At 33.7% G+C, this 23,071-nt stretch overlaps 1 protein-coding gene across 7 annotated transcripts in view; it reads right to left on the minus strand.

The window, feature by feature from the left end:
• Positions 1-23,071, minus strand: part of LOC111044459 (hemicentin-2) — a 325,245-nt gene that overhangs the window by 29,939 nt on the left and 272,235 nt on the right. For all 7 annotated transcript variants that reach the window (XM_039420993.1, XM_039420991.1, XM_039420990.1 and 4 more), the window contains one exon: positions 13,895-14,003. In XM_039420993.1, the coding sequence (XP_039276927.1) occupies positions 13,895-14,003 (109 nt within the window). The remainder of the gene's footprint in view (positions 1-13,894; positions 14,004-23,071) is intronic.

A 23,071-nucleotide genomic window follows, 5' to 3' on the forward strand; every position in this document is an offset into this window, starting at 1 on the left:
ACTATGCTTTTGAGAAAGATAGGTTCGAATTTGGAAGAAAATTAATATTGGACAACCAGCTTGCATTGAAGAGTGGATCTCGAACCTTCATATTATCACAAACTGGATGAACAAACAAACAAAAAAGTGGATTTATATTAGTAACTGGGCTATCAAAATAGCGATCTCGCAAGAGGCATATAAGGTTCTTTGAATACCAATTGAAATCTGTATAATTTCATAAATAAATAAACACATTATTCTCAAACAATGTCAGCAAAGAATAAATTCATGTCTTCTGCATGTTCGTTATGATCACAAAGAAATTGATTGAAATTTAGTGAAAGTACTCTTTATCGAGCAGAATTTAAACTTTGATGTTTCCGGTGCTGCTCAACTTTGAATCCCATAGCATTCTTTGCTCCTTGATAAGAATGTTTTTTCATCAGAATATTTTCCTATTTAGATATAATATCATGTTTGAGATGAATGTTCAAATCAAAACATACATGTTTTTCTATGGATAGGAATCTGCCACATTCTATCAAATGAAGCACTAAGATGATTGGAAAAGTAGAGGATTGGAGGGAATTGAAGAAATATCTTGTACTAGACATCGCAGTCAAGATTCCATCTGAGAGCAGAACCACTGGATCGAGACCAAACTGCAAAATTAATTGGAGCACTTATGCTGAGAGCGACTTTATTTCCAGCATTGAAACCCGACCAACGGATAAGGGCAACTGTGATTTATTTCAGTAGCTTTTTCTGCCCAGCTCTGTTGCTGGTGCACATCAAAAATAGAAGAGGGAGAATAATGATGAGGGTATAGAAGAAGGAGAAGAAGAGGGTGAGGAAGAAGGAAGTTGAGGAGGAGGAGAAGAAGTAGAAGAAGAAGAAGAAGAAGAAGAAGAAGAAGAAGAAGAGAAGAAGAAGAAGAAGAAGAAGAAGAAGAAGAAGAAGAAGAAGAAGAAGAGGAGGAAGAAGAAGAAGAAGAGAAGAAGAAGAAGAAGAAGGAGGAGGAGGAGGAGAAGGAGAAGAAGGAGAAAGGGAGAGGAGCAAGGAAGAAAGGACAAGGAGAGGAAGAAGAATAAGTAGAATAATAGGAAGGAGCCACAAACTGAAAGAATCGAATGTAGTGGTAATTGAAGAAGGATGTATTGGAAGAATTGGATTCTAGAGAAAATAATGGGATATCAGAACGTCATATAAGAGAAAGGAAAAGAAGAGGATGAGAAGAGATTTGAAATATCGAAAGAGAAAAATGTCAAGGAGAGAAGAGTTCTTAGGAGAAGTGGGTGATTAGAACTGGTAGGGATAGACAAGGAGAAGAGTATGTTACGGGAGAACTAAGGAAGAGGCTCAAAAAGTCAAATTTTTGAGGTAATGAAGGATTAGAGAGATAATCTGAAGTCAATCAGGTAACTCGTGCTTTGCACCGGGGAAAATTTGATGTGAAATGCAATCTCTCCATTTGCAGGGAACATGAAAAAATAGCATGATCAATTATCATTTTGTACAAAAGTACGTGAATAATCATCATGTGAGTTGAACAATCTCAGTAAATAAATTAGATTGATAGTTTATGAACCCACAACCACGTGGCTACGAACTAAGCTACTGAGTCACTTGGAGAATGCCCTGATTGGTTGGCATTTCATAGTTATGTGAACTTCTTATTCTCCTTCTTCTTCTTCTTCTTCTTACAAACAAGGATTAGGCTTTAACCTGTTCCGACTCACATTAGCCAATTATTCGAATAAACATTGTCACGTTATTTTTTATAATTAAATAACGATTAGCCTCCTGCTTGGCATCAATCGGTAGAGCATGAAAATATTTTAATAATTATAAAAATCAGGTCGTGGTTTTTAATAGGATACAGTCTCATAAAAATCTTGATAGGCCCAGATATGAGCTCCCACAATAGTATTGATAATTTATTGAAAAAAATATATATATAAAACTTATCCTATAGTATTGAGGAATAAAAATAAATCGTACACCATAAACAATTTGATACATATATTAACAAATATCTCAAAAAATAAATCAGAGCAAAAATATATAGAGCGACAGAAATATATAATATAAGACAAAACAATAATTGAAATCAATAAAATATCACAGGCTAATAATATTCGTTAAATTTTATAGCACGAAACGCTACCATGTGCTTTCATTTTTATGATCATATGCAGTTATTTGCATGTAGCTGCGATATCAGCTTGTTAATATTTGTCGACTTGGACAATTCTATTTCGAATACATTTTTAAGTCAGCATGATAAATTGACAAACTAGTAATCCAAATATATATATTGAGTTCTATAGTTTCTAATAGATTTCTTTGTAATAAATATATTTTTTATCTCATGGTGCAAGATTCGGCACCTGAAGGAATAAATAGAGCAATTCATCTAGTGAATCAGAGCTACATTAAATTATCGCAAATTATATTGTTGAAATTAATGATCATATAAATAATGTATTAACAGCCTAGATCTTAGTCTTCTTTGGTTGATGGATCATTTGATATATGGATTGATTCGTTATTATCCAATAAAATACCTTTTATACTATCTTTACTTGCGCAAGTATTTTTACCAAATTGTTAATTTATAAGAAACCCTTTCGACGAGCTAGCTTTGATTCTTATTTAATTTCGAAGCACTGAGGGCGCCCTATCACTATTTCAATATTTTTCACTCACGTGCCGGAATTTTCTATAAGCTGCTGATGTCGATCCAACTCCTGGTGGTCCTGGATTATTATAGCCGGAGTCGTCTCTTCCAAGGGGTTATAAAGTTATTCAAAAATGACTTTTGCTTTACATTAGCATCACAAAGTCTTATGAGAAAATTTAGTAATTCAATTTAACTTTTAATTATTAAAAGATACAGTAAGGTATTGCGCTCTATAATTTTTGGTGACCTCTCATGGTGGTAGTTGGCAGGCGAGTGGTGTTCTCGTTTCTCATTCTTACAATTATACTACAATAATTTACAAATTCTTATCATTTGTAGAAATATATACAAATATATTCGAACTGGCTCACTATTGCTGCCTATCAATTGCCACTATTTGATTGGTGCATGCAAATTATTACAGTATTCATGCGCCTAGTAACCTCCTACTTCCTTAATACATTTAATTATTTTTGTTGGGGTTTTTAAATATGCTTTTTACACGCAAAGTAATTTCTACAGATTATTAGTTGTTTCGTATATTACAATAATTAGCCACGTGAGACGTTTAGTTCCTCAAGTTGCATACTGTTTTGCCACAATAAATTCCTGCCAAGGTGTTTGGTCAGATTCTACGTTGTGTGACTCGGTCGATCGTTAGGTCGCCGATCAGTAAATGTTTTATGCCTAACCTCAAATTTTCAATATTTTATATAATATTATATAGTAGCAAAAATTATTTCCATTCCTCTTAGGCTGTTGTACAATTAAGCCTGGATGTCTGATATTATCTAATCTTTAACGTTATCATCTTTGGCGATATTAGCCTATTATTTCACTTAGACCTATAAATCTTTCAACTAGGGATTTTTATTTATCCATCCAAATTTAAATATGTTACAACATAGAAAAAATTATATTATTTAGACCGCTTTCGTGGTCTGCCAACATCTCTTTTGCCTAATTATAGACTTCAAATGGTATTCTTTCAGCTGACATTCTTTGAACATGATCCCTCCATTGATGCCGAGTCTCCGTAACTTTTTCATTCATGCTGCAGATATTCAATCCTTTCCTAATTCATTCATTCCTGAAATGATCTCTTCTGTCACACCCCTTGGTTCTTCAGAGAAATCTCATCTCGGCTGCCTGCACTTTACTTTCAAGTGGCTTCTCAACCCATGATTCACTACCATAGAGGAGAACTGGAGCGGCCATTACCTTACAAAATTTCATGATTGTATCTGTTCTAGCTCTTTTACCCAAAGTCCTGCTGATATTCCCACATATAGTTTGGAACTTTCCTATTTTCTTCTCAATATCTAATTCATTTTCGAATCACGTGAACTTTGAATCACAAATTGAATGAATTTGTTCTGATTATTTAATGAGAATTTACTGATCCATTACAATACTAACAAGTCTATATCCATTCCCGGTAAATTCAGAATCTCTATGAAAAACTTCAAGTAATTAGTTCAGTGGTTCAAACGTGAATATGTGGGTTCATATACGTGACGTCATTGGTGTGATTCCTATCCCGCACGTGTATAAGATGACTCTTCTCTTTAAAATACTAGTAGTTCTGTGAACAGTAGACCTCACGCAGTATTCTCATCCACAAGTACCTGATGTCAACTGTTTTAAATGTTAACAAACTCAGTTCACGTTTGAATTTGTATTCCATATGATATAATTCATCCAGTTCCGTGATAATCTTCCTATCTGATAATTTCTCCAGCATTATTTAGTTCATTTGTTTATCTTTAATCACCTATCAAATTGGGTTTTTGGAAGGTGAGAATATTGATACTAATGGGCACGCATAATAATATCATGATTGCAAAACAAAATATTGGAACCAAAGACCTTAGAGCTGCGATTAGACCAAAGTTATTAACAAAATGTTCATAACTCAATCCTTATAGATTATATTAGATTGGACATAACGTATCATACACATGATGAACATATGTGTTTGTCAAGTTCCGTTCAATCTAATAGAATCTATAAGGATTAAGTTATTAACATAATGTTTATAACTTTGGTGCAAACCCAGCTTAAAGATGCATACCTCTTTAAGGTCTTTGATTGAGACTATAGACCTTATACAAATACAGTAATAGACTGGCTTCTCCACACATCTGTGTAATCACTTAGCTGATTTATGATGATTTATTTCTGATTTTTACTCCAATATTGGCGTATGAAGGAGGCTCCTTTTCCCTTTTATATCATCCTTGAGATGCAAAATTTCCAAAAACCTTGTACATACGTCGACGCGCAATTTAAAAAGGAACATACCTGTTAAATTTCATGAAAATCTATTACCGCGTTTCGCCGTAAATGCGCAACATATAAACATTATAGATAATCATTTATAATTAGCTCTTACAGGATGAAATGAAACGGAATCATATCAAATTTCAAATTGTATAAGATCTTAAAGAAAAGATAATCAGAAAATTATGGATCAATGTGATCATTGTGATCATTGTGATCAATGTGATCATCATGAATCAGGGAGGCGATGAGACTACAGATTGATTCCAAAATGGACTAGAGAGAAGAATGAGAGTGAGAGACCAGAGAAAGAAGAAGAGGATATAATGAGAAAGGAGGAGAGAAGTCTTTCAGGAACAGAAGACATGAGAAATAACAGTGCGATGAGAAGAAGAATGTCATTAATCTGAACGTGGGATGAACAGGAATCGATAAGAAAGCATAATAATTTAAATGCATTAACCAGATGAGTGAAGAATTTGAAATGCGAGAGATGAAATTGAGATGCAGATAACCAATAGTAGATGCCGAAAGAAGATACGTAGAAGATAATGGTGAAACAGAAACTGTAGAGGATTTCACGCAATACAGACTGGAAAGAAGAACACCACTATGAAGTGTTAGTTACGGATAGGGTGAGGCTGAGAAAGTATGGCATGACCTATCCAAGCTAAGTGCAATTCCACGTTCAGTACAGCGGTCAGGCCACAGTCTAACGTCACGTATGTGAATACTCCAACCTAAATGTGTGGGAATCATATAAGTGAGAGAGGAGAGAACTCAGACTTGAATGTGAGAGAATCATATTATGAGAGCGTGGAGAGTTCAGTCTTGAATGTCTTAGAATCATATGTGGAAAGAGAGAAAGTAAGAGAGAGAATGCTGTTATCAGACCACATTCACACTCCATTTAGTGGCTAAATGGTGGGTGGCGGGTTAAGAGACATTCTCGATGAATCGAGACAGTGAGATTCACTAAAAGCTGTCAGCATTCCTTGTGAATAGCATGGATGCTTGCAATTCAACCAATGCTGACGGGCAAAGTGGAGATCACTATAGAGCATTCGAGAGCATCAACTCCTGTAATCTAATGAAACAACAATAAACAATGATGCTCTGAATCTTGAACATATTTTCTGTGGTTTCTCTTCGGCCTTACTACCACTCATCTTTTCCAACTTGAGACTTCATTTTTTTTCAAAGTTCAAGTTAATAAAAATTAATAACGGAGTATTGTCGAAGTATTTGATCAATCCAAACGAAGAATAAATACGAAATATTATATAATGTGTAATATTACTTTCCTTGCCCTATTACCATAGGTAAGGAAAGTATTGCTTTCCGAAAAAAATTAAGGTACTCCAATTTCTTAATTTCTATACGTTTCAAGGTCCCCTGAGTCCAAAAAAGTGGTTTTTGGGTATTGGTCTGTATGTGTGTGTGTGTGTGTGTGTGTGTGTGTGTGTGTGTGTGTGTATGAGTGTATGAGCATCTGTGTACACGATATCTCTTCTCCCAATTAACGGAATGACTTGAAATTTGGAACTTAAGGTCCTTACAATATAAGGATCTGACACTAACAATTTCGATCGAATGCAATTCAAGATGGTGGCTAAAATGACGAAAATGTTGTCAAAAACAGGGTTTTTCGCGATTTCCTCAAAAACAGCTCCAACGATTTTGATCAAATTCATACCTAATATAGTCATTGATAAGCTGTATTAGCTGCCACAAGTCCCATATCTGTAAAAATTTCAGGAGCTCCGCCCCATCTATGCAAAGTTCGATTTTAGATTCTCAATTATCAGGCTTCAGATACGATTCAAACTAGAAATTCAATGTGGAAAATATTGAGCATGAGAATCTCTACAATTAATGTCCAGTAACATGTTCACCTAGAATTAAAAATAAGCTAGAAATTCGAGAAAATGTGATTATCCAATTGCAAACTGTTGGCAACTGTTGATTCTATTAAATCATTCACTATGAAGAGATAGCAGATCTCGTGTGTATCCAGCGTTATTGTCCTGTCACCAGCTGGCTAAGATCTTTGAATATCAGACTCTTATGCGCGTGAACACTAGCGTCAGGTGATCAATTTTCATAACGGCAAGGAAAGTAGTGTGAGTGCGCCACACCAGATTTTTGTAATACGTAATAGTAATATAATGTAGTTTGAAACTTATATTTTATACTCTCTCCATACTCTATGATTATATACTGAATACCAAGAGTCAATACTGACGGTTTATGAACATTGTGGATGGAAGGGATCATAAACTCATGAAACTTGATGTTTTTATATTATTGAATCCAGAATAACTCAATGATTTCAACCTTCAGAGATATTTGAGTGCAATTTTCAGTTAGATCTGAGATGTATTTTCTAATACATATGAATTGAAAGTTTCTGGTTAGTATATTTTTGGACTAAAAGTTGGACTGAGGTAATATTTAGTAATGATACTTTACTTTTTTTAGACGATTTCAAACTAAATTTGGGAGAGGAATAGTTTTGGACTGAGCCTGTTCTACTTTTTTCAGTAATTGATTTATATATTATTCAATGTCAAAATATATTGACATTCTCTAGCATAAATATTCTTGGACTAAAAACTGTTCTTGTATAACATAACCTTGTTTCATACATTTTATATTAATTTGATTGATTGATTGATTACTTTATTTATGTAGATTACAATATATACTGACTCATACACTTATATAAAATAGCTTACAATACAGCAAAATTATAGATGAATTACATAATAATAGACTAAGTAAATAATTATTGAACTGTATATGATAAGAAAAAAGCTATTTGTAATAACAACTATAGATAAAATAGATGATATTGTTATGCATCTACATAATTTGGCGGAGCTTTGGACATATCAATGTCCATTCTTCGAAAAGAATATTCAAAGTATCCTTCCCACTAACTCTCTACCAACACGTTAATTTCATTAATTCAACTAAGGATTTACCTATTAATGGAAATATAGTGAAAGTTTTAATTAATATGAAGATTCAAAAGAAAATCAATAGAGTGAAATAATTATATATGTAAGATCAAATCATTGATTATTAAAATGGAGTGGGCTGAACGTAGATCAGGGTAATCAACTTTCAGTAATATACAGCAGTATGCAGTGAATAATTAAAATAACATGAAGAGAGAGAGCGAGAAGAAAGCATCAAGTTCACCTTTTAATGCTCTACTCAATTATCGTGGAATCGTCTATCAATGACTCTCACAAAATAAAGAGTAAATAATATTGAGTAAAAAAGTTCAATAAAATATCATGATACACTTGATTAATAGAGAAGAAGAGATGATATAACTATACAAATATTATTGTATATATTTTGTTACATTGAAATGATAAATTCATATTATTATCTGATGAATTTAATGAATGATGCCCGCTATTACAGACAGTAATTTTGTAATTAAGTTATCTAATTCCACTGTAGGCTACAACTACTCAGACTGTTGAAATAGAATGTAAATGAATGATGAGGCCCAATCACGGCATTGACCGTTAAAATTTGAGCAGACATTAGCAAATTAGAGGTGAACGAACTGGAAAGTGATTTGAATATGGTGAGATCCACCTCATACAGTCAGTCAGCATCCCTTATAAATGCTTTCCATCCAACCAATGCTGACCCTTACTACGGAAGGTCAACGGTCAGGCACCTATTAGAACGCATCAATAACACACATGCGATAAATGATTGATTACTGAACATAAAATACATTTCCCTAGATGAATAATATCACATGCAGGATTTTCCCTGGCGAATTTATCGAGGCATCGGCTGTCAGTGGGTTTTCCATTTTCCAAGCTTACAACGATGAAAATATTTTCTATATTATATATTCTATGGGAATATTCTTCCATGAAGGAAGGTGCATATATTTTCGCCTCTGTTCTATATCGTTGTGAACTCCCATATGGATTTATATTTTGACAGCCCATAGAATCTATCCTTATTGTCAGTATTTCATATAGATAATAACAATTATTATCCATCTCATTCAACAATGCTGACAGTTTAAAATAAATTCAACTAATATCTGAAATATCAATGTATGGTTCCATATCCCTTTTGTATACATATAATAGAGAAGAAGAGATGATATAACTATACAAATATTATTGTATATATTTTCTTACATTGAAATGATAAATTAATATTATTATCTGACTAGCCGTCAGGCTCGCTTCGCTCGCCATATCCGTCTACCCCCGACTGTATCGTCCAAGAATGAGATCAGCAGGCTCGCTTCGCTCGCCTGCATTTTTCATTTGAGCGTTTTTATCATATGTTAGGACAATCCAGTCGGGGGTCCAGACTAAACGTCTGGCTAAACGGATATGGCGAGCGAAGCAAGCCTGACGGCTAGTAATATAATATTCCCAGGATTGAAGTAGCAGTGCCTGATCAATTTCTCCGCGATAAATGCATTTAGATCTTCAACTTGATGCCAACCTAACAAAGTCAACTCAACTTAATGCCAACCTGACAAAATTATTAATTTATTTGCCAGTTAACAACTGTTTCGAAGAGGTACTCTATCTAGATTATAGTTCTATAGTAACATATGATATGGAAATTTCAATTATAATTAAGAGATTGGGAGAAGAAGAATATACATGCTAAAAGACAAACTTTAAACCCTTAAAAACAACCCTTAGAGTTAAAATATTGCCAAAAGATTTCTTAGTGCGCCTCTAAAGGGCCAACTGAACATACCTACCAAATTTGAACGTTTTTGGTCCGGTAGATTTTTAGTTCTGCGAGTGAGTGAGTGAGTGAGTGAGTGCCATTTCACTTTTATATATATAGATGAATTTAATAATGATGCCCGCTATTACAGACAGTAATTTTGTAATTAAGTTATCTAATTCCACTGTAGGCTGCTTTATACAACTACTCAGACTGTTGAAATAGAATGTAAATGAATGATGAGACCCAATCACGGCTTTGACCGTTAAAATTTGAGCAGACATTAGCAAATTAGAGGTGAACGAACTGGAAAGTGATTTGAATATGGTGAGATCCACCTCATACAGTCAGTCAGCATCCCTTATAAATGCTTTCCATCCAACCAATGCTGACTCTTACTACGGAAGGTCAACGGTCAGGCACCTATTAGAACGCATCAATAACGCACATGCGATAAATGATTGATTATTGAACATAAAATACATTTTCCCTAGATGAATAATATAACACACAATATCACATGCAGGATTTTCCCTGGCGAATTTATCGAGGCATCGGCTGTCAGTGGGTTTTCCATTTTCCAAGCTTACAACGATGAAAATATTTTCTATATTATATATTCTATAGGAATATTCTTCCATGAAGGAAGATGCATATATTTTCGCCTCTGTTCTATATAGTTGTGAACTCCTATATGGATTTATATTTTGACAGCCCATAGAATCTCTCCTTATTGTCAGTATTTCATATAGATAATAACAATTATCCATCTCATTCAACAATGCTGACAGTTTAAAATAAATTCAACTAATATCTGAAATTTTAATATCCATGTATGGTTCCATATCCTTTTTGTATACATATATATCAAGTTGTGAACCCCAATATAATACAATATATATATATATATATATATATATATAATATATATATATATATTCACTGACAGCCGATATATTTATACATTCAATACAGATGGCAGTAACATTAATTGATAGCAGACCAAGGACCGGTGGGAGAAAAAACATTTTCAGCGTTTTTTCCATAGAAGTGAGGTGTTAATCACCTCATGTAGTTGATAGGATGTGAGTGAGTGGAACAAAAATTGAATTCTACATCTTATTGATGGGAGTCTCAGTTTATGAATGAGTTTATGAATGAATTTTCAAGGTGTTCACTGTGCCCTAGAAATGATGTGAATGTTGTCACGTGGTAATTTAAAACCACCAAATATTTTAAAATGAACCAATGAAATGTAATAGAACTATAAAATTGGAAAGAAGGTTAGACCTACTCAAAGGATAAATCAACTTAAATCAAGTATCATTAGCGATTAGGAGTAATAGCGTTATCAAAAACGATAGGAAAACATGTATAATTGTGATTTAATAATTATGAGAACCCATTGGTAAGATCAAAAAATTATAAAGCGGCTTACTTATTATTGGCGGATTATAAAAAATAAAATGCATGAACATTGAGGTTAGAATTATTTGTTTACATTTTGAAAAGAATTAGTCGATCTTGGATAATAATTATTAGAATCAATACTGAACGAATCAGCTGATTATTCGATCAACCCATATAACAGGTTGAATTATATAAAATTTACTCATAAAGGATATATTATGTATACTAAAGGAAGTCGATGTGTAGAAATACGAACACCCATTATTTCTGTATAAATATTTATTATAATCTAAAAAAGCATGATAAATCAAGAGTATACAAAACTCATATATAAAAAACTAAATGTATTAAAATCGCATGTTATAATTTATTTATGAAATCAATTTAAGATAGACACTCCATATACTTGTATAAAAAATCTTTTTTATTTAATTTTCTCTATTATAAAGTCGAGGAAGCCCTGATTCCCAAGGCAACCAATTGTATTGAGTTTATTAAATTGAAGGCCAATCAGAGAGTAGCTTACAGAATTATTCGTGGAAGAGACAAATTTTTCTGAAAACCTCCTTCTTCTGGCTTAAGATCCCGACCTGAGAGGATGCACATCGAGTTTAGGGTTCTTTCTTCCTCTTTTTTAAAATTTTAAAACTATTAAGCCAAACCCTTTTCTAATGTGAAGTATTTGTATTGAATGTTAAATTATCTGTGAACTCAGTGCTGTCAAAGAGTTCGTAATTTATAACTATTCCCCGTAAATATATCTTTAATTCGGAAAGGAACTTATAAGAATCTGGACCACGCGTTAGCCCAGCAGTGACGAAAAGGAGCCTACCTAATTAATTATTGGAAATAATTAATTCAATCCACGAGACCGTCAAGAACTTCAGTTAAGTGAGTGATAATTCAAACGAGCTCGTTTTAGGTTTTCTACGTACAGTGGGGGAATTAATGAAAAAGCGCTATTCAAATTAACTTGAATTAAATAAAAGATCACAACGTGTTGAATGCTAGCACATAGCTCGTAAGAACATTTTATAAATTTATTTAATATATGTAGGAAGCTTACTTCCATGCACAGCCCGAATTCATATTAAAAGCCCTGAGATCTCATGTTTGAATAATAATTTATTAAATATTAATTTTGTTAATTGAACAAAGTATACCATATCAAACTTATAGACCGAACAGGTTTTTATTGGCAGAATTTTGTATTGACTGGAAGTCTAAATATCAGTATTAAATATAATATATTTATGAATTTGAAACACACTGTTGTGAATATTAGCAAAACCTGTGATAATTACTCAGATTCTAGAGAACATTTATTTAAGTAAATTATAGATATAACGAATATTTTATGCACATATTTTTTATGGGAATATATTTTGTGTTTTATGTCAGCATACAAACTCATAGAATTTTTTATTATATCCTAACTCATCTCGTGATATACAGTTTGAGCTGTTTTAATACCAACAAATATTTAGCAGCACTTAAAATTATTGAATCAAGTAATATTAATCTTATTCAGAGCACTCAATATTTATCATCCTTTGATGATATTCATCTCATCTACCAGAACAAGTATATTAAGAAATTATATTAATAAGGTTCCAGTTATATCATATAAGGATCCAGAGAGCTTCAAGAACTGGCGTTGTAAGTTCTAAGGAATTTTGGAAGGGTATATTGGTGAATACTTGTATTCACGACGAGCGTTTTAAGAATCAACTAGAAACAACTATAGTTGGTCCTTATCATTCTCTAGTGGTGCATGGTTACTGATAATCAGTCATCAAATATTCTTTTAATTTCCTCACTGGTATTCTTCAAGAACTTCACAGAAGCAGCGGTAAGAATTATCAATCACCGGTCACTGAACCTTATGGTGATTATTTGTATTTATAAAATTCATGTTTCTACCACTGAGCTAGAGCTGAGGTTTGAACCCCGTAAATTTTGCGAGCCGGACGGCCTTAATTTTCTGTGAATTTATTCGCAAAAGAGGGAATTTAGAGACTGCTCTTATAAATATCAGAAACATCGTATTATCTGTGAAGGATTTACAATTCACAACTTCACAATGTTCAATAAAACTAAACTTAAATTTGAACACTTCAAAGATGAGTAGGGTGATAGAGACCAATTCCAATTAGTTTGTATCTAAATCATGTACTTCAGAGACAGTACAACCATACAGGTATCATACACATTCTTATTCGTATTCTGTGGTGCGACACTAAAAATGTTGAGTTTTATTTTCAAATAGTAGTCCTCATTTGATGAAATGATTGCGAAGCGGTCTAATTGAAAGGGGTGTTAGGTGTAAAATGATGTTAGGGTTTTGATGAGCTAAGGATCTAACACTACCAAGGTGGCTCTGCTACCACTCAATGCATCGTTTATGGTTTCCCACCTTAAGAGAAGTCTTTGATTTCACTATATCGTCGAATAAAAAAGCATTCTATTCTTCAATGTTGAAGAATTCTTCCATCACCTACCGCTCACTATCAATTAATTTTTTGCTATTTAAAAGAACGACAAGTAGGAAGATGGCGGACCTGTCAGAAGTTCTCGTCACTACAAGTGAATGAATACATTTATTGAACAAATTTGACTACTGGTCGTTCTTTCAAATAAGAAAAAAGTGAAATTCTTTTCTATTCTATACATTATATTGTGCTTTGGATTGCGGCAAATGATTATAATATTATCTATTTGAGCTTAAGAGACTACTTCTTCAATGAAATTTGATAAATAATTTGATAATTATGAAGTAATAGTATATAATATTCTTACCAACAAGTCGCAGAGTGACGAATAAGCTGACAGGTGGATGTGTGGAGACTTGGCACTCATAGAGGCCGTCATCACCCGGCTGGGCAAACCGGAGATGTAGGGCCCAATCCTGAAAACAAATCATAAAAACAATCCCCAATAATTACATGAATATAGTAGAGCATCGATTATTCAGACTGATAATTAAATAGCTGAAAACTTGCCTCTTCTTTTGAAAAAAAACTTTTCCTTTTGATCTGGAAGCAAGAATTAATTATTACAAAATACTAAAAATTTGGATAATAGAAAACTATTTCTTTTCATGAGCATTTATGAGCATTGATGCTATAAATGAGGAGTACTGACAGTCAACGAACTATTATGCATATTCTCTAATATGTTTAGAACAAACAATCAATATTGGGAATAATTGATTCATGGGAAAAGCGCCTCACTTCTATGGAATATATTTTTACATTTGGAAAAGCAACAACAGCTATTTTGCCGTTCCAATATAAATAACCTCTTCTTTCGCCCAAGTTATATTCTGGCCGAATTTCCTCATTCTTTGAAAAACGATTCCACAACGGACACTTCTGAAGTTTTTAAAATACCCTCTATATATAATAATGAATTATTAAAATTTAATCGAAACTGTTTAAGCAGTTTTCGTGATGTCGGATATACAAACCAAATTAGTCTTGATAGAATAGGATGAATTGAACGAAGCAACTCCAGTCATAAAAGTTTGTTTTATGGAATAAAAATCTGGTGTGGCGCACTCACACAACTTTCCTTGCCGTTATGAAAATTGATCACCAGACGCTAGTGTTCCCGCGCATCTCAAGTTTACTACTATTCAAAGATCTGAGCCAGCTGGTGACAGGACAATAACGCTGGAAACACACGAGGTCTGCTATCTCTTCATAGTGGATGATTTAAAAGAATCAACAGTTGTCAACAGTTAGCAATTGAAATAATCACATTTTTTTGAATTTCGAACTTATTTTCAATTTTAGGTGAAAATGTTACTGAACATTAATTGTAGAGATTCTTATGCTCAATCTTTTCCACTCGAAATTTATGTTTTGATTGTATCTGAAGCCTGATAATTGGGAATCTAAAATCAAACTTTGCATAGATGGGGCGGAGCTCCTGAAATTTTTACAGATATAGGACTTGTGACAGTTGATAGAGCTTATCAATGACTTCTTTAGGTATGAATTTGATCAAAATCGTTGGAGCCGTTTTCGAGAAAATCGCGAAAATCCCTGTTTTTGACAACATTTTCGCCATTTTAGCCGCCATCTTGAATCGCATTTGATCGAAATTGTTCGTGTAGGATCCTTATAGTGTAAGGACTTAAGTTCCAAATTTCAAGTCATTCCGTTGATTGGGAGATAAGATAGCGTGTACACAGACGTACATACACTCATACACTCATACACACACACACACACACACACCACACACACCACACACACACACACACACACCACACACACACACACCACACACACACCACACACACAACACACACACACCACCACACACACACACACACCACACACACACACACACACACACCACACACACCACCACACACACACACACACACACCACACACACACACACACACACCACACACACACACACCACACCACACACACACACACACACACACACACACACAACACACACCACACACCACACACACCACACACACACACAACACACACACACACATACAGACCAATACCCAAAAACCACTTTTTTGGACTCAGGGGACCTTGAAACGTCTAGAAATTTACAAATTGGGGTACCTTGAATTTTTTTGGAAAGCAATACTTTCCTTACCTATGGTAATAGGGCAAGGAAAGTAAAAATATTCATACTCCAAGGTACAGCTCCGATTGAAGCAGCAGTGCCCAATCAATTTGTTCTCGATAAATGTATTTCAATTAGTTCTTCAACTTGTTGCCAACCTAATGAAGTCATCTCAACTTAATGCCAACTTGACAAAATTATTAATTTAGTTGCCAGTTAACAACTGTTTCGAAGAGGTACTCTCTCTAGATTATAGTTCTATAGTAACATATGATATGGACATTTCAATTCTAATTAAGAGATTAGAGAAGAAGAATATACATGCTAGAAGACGAACTTTAGACCCTTAAAAACCACCCTTAGAGTAGGAAAGATTTCTTAGTGAGCACCTAGGACATATGAGGAAGCTTTATTCCAAGTTTTGTTGCAATCCATCCTGCGGTTTTCCAGAAATCGTGATCAGTGAGTCAGTGAGATAAGAATTTTATAAGTATAGAAGATGTATCTTACCGATTCTGTACAAATACGAATGATATAATCAGCTGATGTGAAGTGAAATATGTACGCACCTTATATTATGAGACTCCTTCTGAAGCTTTTCAATGATTAAAACATTATGTTGGAATATCACGTGCTAATTATCTCAGTTTCATATGGCCATGTTCATAAGTTTACTTTGGTATCCTTTTTCATACTTTGAACCCTAAAGGTGCATTTTCGTTTATGCGTAGATTTCCACAGTCGACAATGCCAAGCATTGTTGACATTCAAACTGTCCAAATTTCAAGTGTGCTAAAACAGCTGATCATATAACTTTTCATTGTGTCTTCATCATTGAAGGATTAAACTTCTTCATCTAAATGAATAATAAAATTCGAGCCTCAAATTTTGACGTTCAATAACTTTTTTATGTGTGCACCGAATATGTTTATTTTTTTAGCTGCGTTCCTTATGTTCAGGACCAGGTTTATGGCTTATCAAATTTATAATCCGACTTCAGGACTTCAGGTTGTAGAGGACTAGATAAAATAAGGAATGACAACATAAGAGCTGAATTGAATGTAGAACCGCTATTGGATATTCTGAAGAAATATCGGGAAAATTGGTCTACTCATTTATTCAGAATGCCATCCAATAGGCTCCCAATATTAGCATGGGAGTACGAACCCGAAGGAAAGCGAGGCAAAGGAAGACCAAGGAAGAAATGGATGCCGGTACAGGCCAATAGAGCCTAATCCTTGTAAGAAGATAATGATGGACTCTTTCCTACGATCCTTCAAAGTTCACATGTTATCCTTATGGGAGAAGATTTGTGAGCTGGCCACACTCAGAAATAAAAATCAGCTGTTATAATCATTGCGTCATCCAACAGCCGTCGATAGATAGTAGACAAGAGTGTATGCTGCTCCATATCCACCCATGTATTCCATTCTAAACGTCCCGCCTAGAAACAAGATAACCAGAGCGGTCTCAGGTTAAAGACTTACATGCACTAGAGACATAGCTTTATTTCGAATAATATTGTGCTGTCTTCGGTGTTTAGAATTAATTGATGAATTGAGTGATGTGATTTCAGTCTGTCGGGACTTTTAGAGATATAGATAATCAAAAAATAGATTTTTATAGACACTGTACACATAAAATCCGGAAAGAACCTTTTGTCTTGTACTGTCTCTTGTCTTATGCCCCATTGTCCTATTTATGTGCTTCAATATAGTCTATTGTCATAATATTTGAGATAGACGTGGAACATGAGTTGGAAAATGCGCTAACAAGCATTGAATACAGGCAATAATAATACTTGTCAGGTTCGAAATAACTGCATTTCGAATCGATAAGTACGTTGTAGTATCGACTATCGACATTAAAATAGACTATTGGAGTGAACACAAATGATTACAATCATAATCGAATGCTGAGGAATATGTCTAGACTGCTTCAATTACGTTTAAGGATACTGTTATACCTCTTATACTACTGATATATCAATTACTATATTATTTTACTTGTATATTGTCATCCCAAGTATTGATCCTTTCAACTTTGCTTTTGGAATCAGTGTTTTTCTTAATGTTTCTGAGCATTGAACATCTGTGAGAATATTGTACAATACGCTAAGCATGAGCGTACATTCATGTATGCATCCTCTATGATTGTGTTTCGTCAAAATTAGAATACAATAGAGAACATAAAAATGCATTGAGCAATTACATCTTCCAAGTTCAAATTCAAAATTTATTGACAAAACTGGGATATACCTGCATTAGCTTAGTGTTCACGAAGTACGAGTATCAAGACACAATCATGCTGAGTTGAGATCCTTCAATCTGGTCGAAAAGCATATCGCCTGAACTTCTTTCTTTCAGATAATTACTCAACTCATTGAAGGGATCTTACTCCACATGACACTCTCCACATCTTATGAGTAAATCTACTTCTTGTGAAAAAAGATATAACATTTGAAAGTTTTTTGTCAATATCACTTGAAAATGGTTGAGTACCATCTTGTGTTATTTTATTCTGAAATACAGGATCCGAACTGTTCACACAGATCAAGCTGAATCGGCAAAAACAACACAGTTGAAAAACGCATGATTACTTCTGATAACGAATTGCAAGGTGACACGTTTTTGTCGAGTGGGGTAGTGGAGAGGGGGTGTGGAAAAATCATCAAAGGCGGGTTTTCTCACACTTCTCCCCATCATCATTCTCCTCCTATTCGCCCTCCTCATCCACCAACTCACTCTAATCCTCCTCCGTCTCCTCACCACAAGGCTGGATTTATCGGAAGGGGCGGAAACCCCATCCCTGATGATGCGTGATGGGAAACGTATTTTGGGGTCGGAACGATTTGGGTGGAGGGGGAATCGACAGAACTGGGTCAGTGAGGCCAAAACCTCCACTACCAATAAATTATTCTTCTGCTACTAATAATTCTACTACTTTTTTCTCTTTTTCATCTTCTTCTTCCACTTCTTCTACTCCATCTTTTTCTTCTTCTTCCACTTCTTCTACTTCATCTTCTTCATCCACTTCTTCTTCTTCTTCTTCCTCTTCCTCTTCTTCTTCGCCTTCTTCTCTTTTCTTCTTCTTCTTCTTCTTTTTCTTCTTAATCTTATTCTTCTTAAGACTAAAACTACAATTAATTACGACTCAATTTTAGAGATAACTCTCCGTAATTCAACTAAAGCTAAAAATAAGCATTTTGCTGTTAATAAAATGAATTATTAAAAATCTAGTCAAAAGGGATCCGAATTAAGAAGCTGCTAACTATCTAAAAGATATTGATTCATGTTAATTCCTTGTTCATGTAGTTTGATAAAAACAAATTATTTTCAATAATTAAAAAAATATATTTTCTTAAACTCATTTGAGGTATTAAAACAAACTTTTAATTCAAGCTACTTAAATATGAAACTGTTATTGAAATTATAATGAGAATGAAAAACATCAAGTTAACTTTAATTAATTCAATAAGAATTTATTCAAGTAAATATTTGAAAAACGTGAATTATTTACTAAATTTGAAAAATTAAGTATTCCGTTCATCCTGAATCTGTAACAAAAAAAATTAAATGTCTTGAATTGAGAAACTTACTTACAATAAATTTAGAAGAAAAAAAAGTAAAAATCATATTTGTCCAATAAAATTTTAAACATTCATATTCTCTCATTACCTTCTTCTTCTCTTCATTTTTCTCCTGTTTTCCTTCTCTATTCAAATATTATCTTATTTCTTCGAGCACCCATTCCTTCCCTGCACCTCATTACATCATCCTATGTTTGTTTTTCTCCTCCTCTACCTCTCCACACTAGATTCAATATCGTTGTTCTTTTCTTATTATACTGAAGCTATTCATACGATCTTATGAGTTTCACTCACTTCAACTTGAATATTTATCCTCTCGTCTTCTCTTTTTCTCATACTTTACATCGTCATTCCCCACCCCATAACTCTTTGTAATGCTTTTCTGCACTATAAACGTTATATGATGCAGTAGGAAGATGAATCCGAATAAATATCGTCTGAAAAATCAATGGGGTGTTTGACTGATGCCATTGGAATAAACAAAGAGGTTAGACAAGGTTGTTGTATATCACCGACTTTATTTAATATTTATGTTGACGACATGTTACGCACATGGAAAACTTTAGTGGACTCAGGTTTACAGCTCTCAACACATAGTTTTGTAAATTCAATTATGTATGTGGATGACTTAGTGATAATTCAGAGAAATGAAGATTCCTTACAAAAATCAGTTTTCATGTTGGACAGAGTTACTGAGAATTACAATTTGAATATCAGTTATAAAAACCAAATCAATGGCATTCAAAGGAAAATATCCAATTAGAACCAAAATAGAATTGAACGGAAAATTAATAGAACAAGTAGTGAAAAATTTCAACTATCTTGGTAATGATGAAACATATGATACAAATATTGATGTATACAATAAAATTTCAAAGTTTCAGAAAATATGTGGCACTATACATAGAAACCTCAAAAATAAATCAAGACGAGAAACCAGAATAAAGTTCTATAATACCATTGCAGTTCCGACTCTCCTATATGGAAGTGAGAATTGGATTCACTAGAGTTGATAGAATCAGAAATACTGATATAAGACAGGTTTTATTGGTTGCTCCTCTACATGAAAGAATTATTCAAAATAGACGCAACTGGTGCAGTCATTTGGATAGAATGCTACCTGGAAGAATTCCCGTTGTAGTCCAAAACTATAGACCTACAGGAAAAAGAGATGTAGGGAGACCAAGAAAGAGGTGGGTACCGGAACAGGTTCATTAATGAACCTAATCCCTGAAGTGAAGATGATGAGATGATGATGGAAATCAATGGATGAACTGCAGATGAAGAACGAGCGAATCGGGAGCACGAAAGAGGAAGAAATGAAGAACGTGAATGGGGAATTGTATGCTATCACTTGCGAATATAATGAATGTAGATCAAATTGAGTAGCTTGGAAACTAGAAGATGATAGAGATTAAGGAAATAGATATCTAAAGGGAGAAGTTGGAACAAGAAGGGGTTGAGATGAAGATGAGATGTGATGAAGGGATGAAGTGAGAAATGAGGAAGATGATAGATGAAACACATGACAGATTGGAAAAATGTGTAGAAATGGAAAGGAGAAGGAAGAACGGGGAGTATTTTAATGATTGGATAATGAATGAATTGAATAAATTTAAGTAAAGCAGGGAAAGAGAGGGCAGGAGAGATCAATCTTTCAAAGCTTTTTTTTAATAAAGAAGACATGAATGAGAAAGGAAACGGAATGTTCAAAGGATAGTGAATGGAGATGGAGAGAAGAATACCAGAAGAATGTGGAGGACTAAAGATTAGCACAATAAGAAATAAGCTGGAAAAAAGTGGAAACTGAGCTAGACAAAAGTTAGAAGTTCAAAGTAGGTAGAGCTTAAAAATAAAAATTAGAAAGAGGAAGAGGAAGAAAAAGGGGAAGAACTGAGAAATGAGTGTGGCGGAGTGATAAGAGAGATCTTTCCTCCCAGAGAATGAAAATATTGCGTACAAGAGATACAAATTATGCTCAGCTATAATTCTTTTCGGGAATCTTGTTTACGTGCTTCACAGATCTGATTATGGATACAAGCGAATGACTGGGAGTCATAAAAACGTAGATTTGGATTAAATTGAATGTTCCGTTCGTTTTAGGTTGGCGGAAAAAAATGGCGAAATTAATTTGTTCCGAGACTCTATTTTCGAAATTGTTGGTGTGGATGTTTCTCAATGTTTATCATCATGAATTGCCTTGTTTGAAGATACATTCCAATTTCATAAAACTTTCAGATGATCAGAATAAAAATATCAGCAATAAAATTGTTATCTTCTGTCATGTATTGTGATGAATCTTTTGAGTAAATCTCATGAAAGGAGAGAGTTAGCTAGGAAAAATTGTAATTACCCTTATAGAATGAAAGATCTGCCAAACGAATAATTAGCACCCGATTGATAAGGCTTCCTTATCGACAGCTGAGTATAAGATAAGAGTACCGTTCTGTACTACGCATTTTTTTCAAAGAATTATTTAATAAAATCATAATTATTTTGCAAATTGAGTACAAGTCATTTATGAATTGCCCATTGAACTTTTGGAGGTTACACTTTTGTTTACTATTGATCAGATGTTTTGTAGCAGCTCAGACACAGCTGACTGACTCAATATATTATAAAATGTCATGCCAGGTTTTCATGCAAGCTATAATATTATTTCTAAAATTAAGAGCTATTGATGAAGTACAAAGAATTTCAAATAAAAAAAATGTATGTATTATTGTTAAAATCTATTCATTATTCACGAAGTTACATTAAAATGTCAAATGTTATTGTAACGAACTAGGTCAGAGCATGAATGTTGTATTACTGATAAGAGCAACAAAAATTAATTATAACAGTTTCAAATATTATAAGAATTGTATAGAAATATTAAATTGTAAATTATTGATTCAACTAAGTCATATGGTGAATGAATCTCTTTGGCAAGTCTAAGCCAATCATATGTCATAAAAATAGCACCAAAAGGGATGATCGTTTGAAAGCATCATATGTTAATCTATTATCAGACAACAAACCTGCCTTATCATATTTATGCTAGTGCATATACACTGTATAGAGGAACTGTATCTACAGAATTGAGCAATTTAAAAAATTATACAAATTAAGTTATTATTGTAATTAAAGGAATTATATTTTACTGCTTGCCACTGACGTCATGCCTACGTCATAATCATTCTACCAATGGCAAATTTTCATGCAAATTAATAACACAGAGATTCTCAGAGAAAAGGTTCAAGCCAAAGGCTTAGAAGAAGACAAGTCACTTCCCTTTTCAAACCTCACTGTTAAAACCTTGTTGAAGGTTACCAAAGACCCATTAGTGAAATTTTGTTCGATTTTTATATATTTTATCTGTGAGCCAATATTTTAGGCTATTTTACTTGTTATTTGTAAATTTATTTCATCAATCGATAATTCGAGGAATTCTAGTTTAATTATCCCCTAATTATTTTGGTGAAGGAGATATTTAATAAAAATTCCACACGTGCTGAAACCAAAGCCTGGACCGGCCACCGATCAAACAAATTTGATCTAAAGGAACCAAGACCGCCAAGAGGATTCACGTGAGTTTTATATTTTGGGGCCCCAATCTTCGCTTCGAAAGAAATAACAGTGCAGAAAATATAAAATTTTTCTTCGTTAAAGTAATAGCCACGCTGACATACGCTTATAATTATTAAGATCCTAGATTTTATCTGATATAGAATTTATAAGAACTTGTAGTTGATTAACTATCCTCCACTGCCAGAACCACGACCCAAGCAATTTTGAAAATC

The sequence above is a fragment of the Nilaparvata lugens genome, chromosome 2 (genome assembly GCF_014356525.2).
Source record: "Nilaparvata lugens isolate BPH chromosome 2, ASM1435652v1, whole genome shotgun sequence".
Lineage (NCBI taxonomy): Eukaryota > Metazoa > Arthropoda > Insecta > Hemiptera > Delphacidae > Nilaparvata > Nilaparvata lugens.